Source organism: Tupaia chinensis, unplaced genomic scaffold (assembly GCF_000334495.1).
Source record: "Tupaia chinensis unplaced genomic scaffold, TupChi_1.0 Scaffold000047_1, whole genome shotgun sequence".
NCBI classification, from domain to species: domain Eukaryota; kingdom Metazoa; phylum Chordata; class Mammalia; order Scandentia; family Tupaiidae; genus Tupaia; species Tupaia belangeri.
Window position 1 is genome coordinate 5,217,885 of NW_006159505.1, and position 8,210 is coordinate 5,226,094.

The 8,210-nt window shown below is 56.6% G+C and overlaps 1 protein-coding gene across 1 annotated transcript in view; it reads right to left on the bottom strand.

The window, feature by feature from the left end:
• Positions 1 to 51: 51 nt before the first annotated feature.
• Positions 52 to 8,210, bottom strand: part of WNT11 (Wnt family member 11) — a 20,521-nt gene continuing 12,362 nt past the window's right edge. The window contains exons 4-6 of the mRNA XM_006141010.3: positions 7,939 to 8,177; positions 5,171 to 5,463; positions 52 to 817 (exon numbers count right to left, since the gene is read on the bottom strand). Of these exons, the coding sequence (XP_006141072.1) occupies positions 643 to 817; positions 5,171 to 5,463; positions 7,939 to 8,177 (707 nt within the window). The 3' untranslated portion in view covers positions 52 to 642. The remainder of the gene's footprint in view (positions 818 to 5,170; positions 5,464 to 7,938; positions 8,178 to 8,210) is intronic.

Here is an 8,210-nt window from a genome sequence, read left to right on the forward strand (position 1 = left end):
CTGTTCAAAAAGCGTGTTGATAATATAGATCATTATATATATATATATATATATATATATACTTATATATATATATAAAACATATAAAGAGGAATTGAGGAGAGCCACCCCAAAGAAAAAGCTATGTTTTATAAATATATCTGCAGCTCCCACATCCCAAAGGAAGGAAAACCAAAACAAAACATTTACAACCCAAGCTAGTGGTTCCATGTGGTGGGCCCCGCAGGCTCAACCCCAGGGTGGGCCGGGGTTCCTGCAGAACATTCTGCTGAGGGCGGGCGGACCCCTTCCCGGAGGTTGGTCTCGGTGGCCCTGAAAGGTCAATCCAGACCGGCCTGGCCCATCCCATGGCCCTGGCTCAGACCAGCCTGGAAGGCGCATGTGGGCTCCAGGGCCTCGTGCTGCCAGGTTATTTTTAATTTGCCGGTTCCTTTGATGTGCCAGCCCTTTTTCCAGGGGACAGTCCCAGTGGAGGCTCAGCACAGGCCACCTCCCACGCCGGCACCTGGAGTTCTCAAGCAGAATTCCAGCGGGTGTCTCCAGGCCCCAGCCGGCCGTTGAGGGTCCCGGGTGGAGTCTGTGCTCCTGTGAGGGTCCCATGAGGGTCCCACAAGGGTCCTGCGAGGGCAGAGGGCACGGGTCTCACTTGCAGACGTAGCGCTCCACGGTGCGCTCGCACCGGCGGCAGGTGACGTAGCAGCACCAGTGGTACTTGCAGTGGCACCGCTCGACCACGCGGTCCGTGTAGGGGTTGTAGCCGCGCCCGCAGCACATGAGGTCGCAGCTGTCACTGCCATTGGACGTCTTGTTGCACTGCCTGGGAATGGAGGAGGAGGACAGTGAGAGAACAGCTCGCCCCCTCCAAGTCCTGTACCAGGGGCTCCCAGCCAGCCTGCAGGCTCCCCACAGCGTATGACTCAGTGCTTCTTGGAAAGTGTCTTGATCTTTGGGGAATTATTTTATTTATTTTAGTTTGCTATAGAGCACTTGCTCTCAGCAAAGAGACACAGAAAGAAAGACAGAGAGAGTGGGAAAGTGAGAGAGCACTCCTCCGGGGATGACACAGTGCCATCCCTTCTCTTCCATTCTTACAGGATTTTTTTTTTTTTTTTTTGGAGTTGCTATAGGGTGCGTGTGCTCACCAGACAGACAGAAACAGAGAGGCAGAAAGCGAGAAATCACCCCCCAGAGGGGATGGCCATGCCGCAATCCCTTCTCCTCCATTCTCCTCTCAGGATCTTGGGCACGCACACACATGCACCCGGAGAGAGTTTAAGCCACCGGCTCCGGGACTCAAACCGTGGTCGACTATGTGGGAGTCCAGCAACATAGCCATTATGCTAACTGCTGGTCCCATTCTTACAGGATTTGGGGCATGCACATGTTTTTCAATTCGCCAGGTCCAGGATTGAACTGTGCAGTCAGCTATGTGGGATCCAGCGGCCTTAACCTCCATGCCCCTGCTGGCCCATCAATGGGGACTTCTAAATAACCCTCTTACCCAAGACTACTTTTGCCTTTCCCTATATTTCTAATAGCAGTTCATCAAAATGATGGAGTTGTTTGGTTTTCTTGGGGGGTACTTTGTTTTGTTTCTTCTATTTCTAGATACTAGAAGGCCCTGCGAACCCATCTTAAAATTCTGTCTCCATATCTAATCTTTTATTAGAACAGACATCAAGACAGCTTTCACTTTTAGAATCCCAGGATAAATCCTGAGACCTTCAGCAGGCACTGGCGTGTGGCACGGTGGGCATGTTCCTGCTCGCTCATCCGAGGAGAGGACTTGTCGACCGACTAATGCCTCATGCCTGCCCCCGGGACCCATCTTACTGGGGGCACCAACGGAAACTCTATCTCCCCACTGGGGAGTCTGTGGGCATGTGGGGTTTTGACTCAGGGGCTGATGGCAAGGCCAGTGCTCGCTCACCACCCTCCATAGCAAGGCGCCAGGGCCCGGCAGGGGCTGCGTTCTTCCCGAATCACTCGTCGGGGATGAGAAGACCCTGACAGTCCCTGTGACTTACACTCTCGTGTTGTTATCCATTCTGTCTAACGAAAAGCATCTGCTCAGGTCGGTGGCCGTGTGCCAGGCTGAGGCTAGGGAGGGGCTCTGTTATGGGATACAGTGGGGACAGAGCAGCAGGGTCTGGGGTACTGGGCAGGGACAAAAGTCCCCCAGTCTCTATGGATGGAGGAAATCCAGAATGTCCAAGATGGGAAAGCCATAGAGATGACCAGATCCAATCCTTGTACTTCTCAATGGAGAAACTAAGGCTCAAGATGCCCAAGGTCACGCAAGGTGAGCACGAGGTGTACGAGAGTTCCGGAAGGCTTCTTGGAAGAGGAGGGACCAACTAAGCTACTTCATGAAAGATGAGCAGGAATCTAACATGCAGGAGTGGACAGGGTGCTGGGAGTAGAGGGAACAGCCTGGGCAAAGGCAAAGGACCATCCTGAGAAGAACGGTGTGTGGACAGGAAGAATGGCAGGGCAGGGCAGGAGGCTGGCAGGAAACTGGGTAGCAGTGAGGGAGAGAGGTCCAGGCCCAAGCTGGCAAGGAGGCTAGTACCTGGAGAGTGAGCAGGGTCACCTGCACGTGGAAGCTGCAGGCAGTCTGGGGCAAGAAGCAGGGGAGAACAGCAGGGAACACACATGCTCCCAAGCCAAACAGGCCTGAGTCCAAACCCCAGCTTGCCACTTACTGGCTGTGTGCCTTCAGGCAAGTTAGTTAACCTCCCCTGGGTGTGGTTAGCTACCTTACACCCCCCAAGTCCCCTTGTCCTTTCCCTGAAGCTCTCGGGCTTACCACTCTCCCCTCAGGGTTAGGAAGAAGCAGAGTTCCTTCTTATTTCTGGATCCCTGACATGCGATGTCTAGAAACCTGGCCTTCAAAATCAGCTTAGGCCTGGGAACCAGTAGTTAGCGTAATGGCTATGTTGCTAGACTCCCACGTAGTCGACTGTGGTTCGCGTCCCAGACCCGGTGGCTTATAACTCACGCCGGGCGCGTGTGCGTGCGTGCCCAAGATCCCGAGAGGAGAATGGAGGAGAAGGGATTGTGGCATGACCATCCCCCCTGGGGGGTGATTTCTCGCTTTCTGTCTCTGTCTCTTCTATGTCTCTGTCTGTCTGGCGAGTGCACGTGCCCTATAGTGAAAAAACCTCTCAAAAAAAGAAAAAATCAGCTTAGGCCTGAGATGTGCTCAGGATGGGGAGGGTAGACCACGGGCCCAAGAAAGGCCCTGGGGATGCCTGCTTGCCAGGCATGGAGCTTCAGGGGTACAAGGCCCAAGAAGAAACACAATGAGAGGGCCAGTACTTCCGGGGCTTTGGGTTGCCCTGGTTAGGTTGAGGAAGCTGTGAGGATCTTCCCAGCTAGGGACCCAGCCTCAGAAATACCCCTAGCACTTACCTGATATGTTTAGCAAAGCTTTTACATCTGATCCTCTGCACTCCCAAATTCCCTTACTACCTCTCTCAATTCCCCCTCCTCCAAGAGGCGTTCCTATGTCCAGGGTGGGGCAGGGCCCTTCGGAATTTCCCCACCTCTGGAATTTCTTATGTCACAACCTGAGCACTTTCAGTGTCCCCCAGGCCTGCCAGAGCCAGGCAGAGCAAGGCAGAGCCAGAGCTCTCTTGCAATCCCATGTAACTGATGGAAACAAGAAGTGTTTGCAGTTGTAGGCTCCTGAGACATTGGGCTCACTTGTTACTGCAGCAAAAGCTGACCAATACAGGTGACTGCAAGGGCCCAACCCTAGAGGAAGGTCTTGGAGTGGAGCATGAAAGGAATCCAAGGAGGCCATGCTAAGAAAGCCAGGAGGGCAGCAGCCTTTTTATCAGTAGGGTGGGCACCCTGTAGCAGCATGGGGCAGCTGGAAAGAAGGGGCCTGGCAGCCTGTGGGTAGGGAGCCTCAGGTAGGAGACTGCTGGCAGAACACAGAGGAGATGTAAGTGTAAATGGAGATCACGGCCTACCCTACAACCCTATGAGCTGGGAGATCTCGCCCCATCCCACAAAAGATGAGACTGAGCCTCTTCAGAGCAGTGAACGATTTGCTCAAGGTCACCCAGGCAGGAGGCCATGCCCTTCCTCAGCACACACACACAGTTGCTCACGGATCCAGGAGAACTTCTGTTTACCCTAGGGTCCTGGTGGGCTTCCCCCAGCCCCTGTGTGTTCTCGAATCCTCCTCACACCCATTGCTGTCCCACCCACCCCTGCTGCCTGGTCTGGACTCTTGCTCCTGTCTCCCTGGCCTGACCTGGTTCCATCCCCATTCCACCGACCCTCACAATCTGGTCCCCAGATGGGATTCTGGGCTTCCTCACAGAGCCTGCGGCCCTGGCCTGTGGGGAAGGAGCCCCCACCCCACCCCACCCCTGCTGGAGACAGGAGCGTGGGCTGCGGAGGAAGCAGATGCTGGCTGGGCACCAACTATGTGCCAGACGTGTCCTCAGACACCCGCTCTCTGCCTCCATACTCTTTTAACCCGCAGAACACTAGCTTGGTGGAATGCTATTAGGAGCTCCTTAATAAAAGAGTTCCACAGCCAAACACCTCTGGGAAACGCTGGCTTAAACAGACCCTTTGCTGCGGGATTCCTCAGAGCCTTTAATCTGTCCTTGGGCCTTGCGAATCGCCAGAGAGAATTTCCCAAACCTATGTGACTGCAGAACCCATTCTTTTATTGTGTCTCTGGACTCGCTTCCCCCAGAACCATCTCTGGGAGTAGCTCACGAGCCAGGCGCTGCAGCTGGGCCAGGGCCGGGGATAGGGCTCCAGCTCTGACTGGGGTCCGGGAGTCCCACTACCCTGTCTGCCCCAGTGCTTCGTTTGTCCAACAAGTGGGCTGTGTGACATGTGTCCTTCAGCTACTCATTTGATAAACCTGCTTTAGGCTGGGCACCCTCCTTCCTGTCCTCTGCCTCCCAATACAGTCACTGTCACCCCTGTCATGTCTTACCTACCAGGGGAAGGTGGGGCAGGCCTCCCACAGCCTTCGTCCAGCAGGGGCCCACCAGGGTGAGGGTAGGACAGGCACTCCCAGAAGTTCTGCAGGGACCCTTTGGACTCTGGCATCTCCACCTGGCACCCCTGGGGGCCACCTCCCTGCTGGGCAGGCACTCCCTCCTCCATGCCACCTGTACCCCGACCCTGGCCTTACCTGTCCTGTGTGCCGTGGGAGCCCACCTTCTCGTTCTTCATGCAGAAGTCGGGAGAGCTCTGCAGATAGACCAGCTCTGAGTCCTTCACGGGCCGGATGTCCAGGTCCTTGGGCACCAGGTGCTTGCGGGTGCCCATGGGCCGATGAACAACCTTGGTGGCCGACAGGTAGCGTGTCTTGAGGTCGGCAGCCACGTCCCGCAGCTCCTGCAGCCCCTTCCAGCAAGTGCGGATAGAGCAGGAGCCGGACACTCCGTGGCATTTACACTTCACCTCCAGAGAGGCACGCAGAGCCTGCGGACAGGGGAGGGCGTCGGGCAGGGTGGCCAGAGTCCTCCCCACTGCCCTGGGGCCCCAGCCCCACCCACGCATGGCAGGTGCTCTCAGGGGGTCATTGCCAGTGCGAGCCTTGAGGGACCGAGCTTTCTGCTGTAAAACTTGGAGGTATGGTGGTCTTCCTCCAGCCTGAGGAGCAGCTGAGTGGGTGGGGAGGGTTTTCAGGAATAACAGATGCCATTTATGAAGCACCTACTATATACCAAGGGCTCTAGCACAGAGTAGGGACTACACAGCATGATAGCCCTTCGGGACAGGTATCCTTATTTCCCCCATTTTAACAAGAGGAAACGAAGGCTCGGAGAGGCCTGAGGTCGCACAGCTATAAAATCGTGGAGGTGGGATTTGAACCCAGGTCTGAGGGTGATTCCAAAAGTCATGGCTTTTAATTCTTCCATGCCTGTTCTCATACACAACACGGGGGTCTGCTAAATGCTGGCTAGAAAAAAAGGGGAAAGGAGAAAAGAAGGAAGGAAAGAAGTGAGGGAAGAATTGGGGGAAGGGAGGGAGGATGAGAGGCAGGGGTGAATGCTCATGGCACCTGCCCCCACCCCTCCTGGCTGACCCGTCCCCTCTCAGGGCTCCCACCAGATGACCTGAATAGGCCACTTCACCACTAGGGCCTCTGACCTCTCCCGGACAAGGTGCACTTGCAGCCGCGCAGAGCGCTGAGGATGGCTGTGAAAAACCAGTCTGAGTACTTGCTATGGTGGAAAGTGAGAGAGGCCTGGGCTCAGGAGTTTGGGGTTCCGGCCCTGGCTTTGGAAATGACTCGGTCCCACCATCTCCCTTAGGCCTCAGTGTCCCCATTTGTAGCTGAGGGGCAGGAGTCCGATGCTTTCTAAAGACCCTCTCTTCTTTCCACACACACGGATGGCCCTGCTCTGCCCTGGACAGAGCTGTGGTGGAAACTGAGGCACGGAGTGGCCAGGGATTTGCCCCCAAGCAGGAAATCAGGGAGTCAGTGAGGGGCTGATAAGGTCCCAGGGCTCCTCCCCTTCACCAGTGCCAGGAAAGGGGGACCCAGGAGTCTATGTGCTTGGAAGATCCGGATTTGCAAGGGCACAGGGACGGACAAAACACCACTGTGGGGCATGGGGGCCCTGTGCATCTTCAAGGAGAGGTAAACGGGGGTTGGCACCTCATGTAGGAGGAAAGGGGCGCCTCCAGCATCCCGAGGCCACCCACGCCAGAGCTAACACATCGCATTTGGGATCTCATTCCATCCTCACGTGGCCTGTGGCCTGGGGATGGGGGGATATGGCTCCCCTTTCACAGATGGTCCTGAGGTGGAGAACCCCTTTGGATGGCACTGAGGGGAGGGCTGTGGCCCCACAGCAGGAGGGGCAGGGCTAGCAGGGGGACTGAGGGAAGGGTGCCCCCGGGTAGGACAGCTCGGCAGGGCTGGGAGGCAGGAGCCCCGAGTTCCCAGCCAGGTTGTGCCGCAGACCCGTGGCGTGACTGGCATCGGCCTGACTGGTCTCTGTGTCCCTAGCTGAAGCAGAAGACTAGCGCAGACATCCTGCATCCTCCCATGACTGACAGTGAGAAAAGAGGAAGACGGAGGAGCCCTGGACCTGGAGCCCACAGGCCAGCTCCCATCAGGCCTGAGTTTATTCTGCCTCACCTGGCGCCTCTGTGAAATGGGCTGACGGGTCATGAGATGGGCCTGCACCGAGCCCCTAGCTGGGCAGCCAGTCTGGGCCTCCCTGGGTTATTCCCCGTCTGTGACACCTGCCCCAGAGGGGTTTCGTGGAGCACAGGGGAGAAAGTTTGCCGAGCTCCAGCACAGCATAACACCCATTAGAATACAGCTTTCCTTCCTTTTTAAAAATTTCCAAGATATGACAAGGCCTGCTCATTCATGTCTGCATTCGTTTACACAAACTTGTGCGCAGTGAGGTGAAGAAGTAGTGAAGGTCTGATCGCGACAGACGGCAGGGGAAGCTGGTGGTTATTTTGGGGGGGTGGGTCTTTCGGGGGACTCCTTAAGCATAAGGCTGTACTGCTCACGGTGCCCACAGCCTTTCAATGCCTGGAGGAAGAGCCTGGAGAACAGGGCAGATGGGGCTGAGTACCAAACCACCCCATTTTACAGATGGGAACAACTGAGGCCCAAGGGGAAGTGATCTGCCCAGCGCCATTCAGTGAGTTCCATGCCAGAGCCGAGGCCAGAACTCAGAGCTCCTGACTCCTAGCACATGGGTCTCTCTGCTTGACCACCCAAATCCCAGGGTGACCCCCTGGAGGAGGCAGGGCCCAGCAAGCCCCAAGCAAGTGAGATGGTAACAGCTGAGGGAGGCTGGAGGCACGGCAGGTGTGGGCCAGTCAGGGCCCGTCCCCCCGCCCCCCTCCATCAGGGCACTCTGGGTGGCCCTCTGCCTGCTGATGGCACAAGCGCAACCATCTGGGGTGGGTGGGGTGGGTGGTTACCTGTCTCCCCACTTCACTGTTGTGTAGACGCATCAGTTTATTGGCTTGGGATCCTGTTTTTTTCACCTTCATAGGAGCATCGGAAAACTTGGCCCCCATGAGGAGCCCGTAGCTGAGGTTGTCCGCACATCCTCCCCAGCGGTTCCCGGGCCCGGGTGGCTCACCTGGGACGGGGCCGCAGGAGCAGCCGGGCAGGTCGCCGGAGGTGCAGGCCCGGGCGATAGAGTGGCCGATGGCGGGGGCCGGCAGCCGATCAACGCAGCGCCACCACC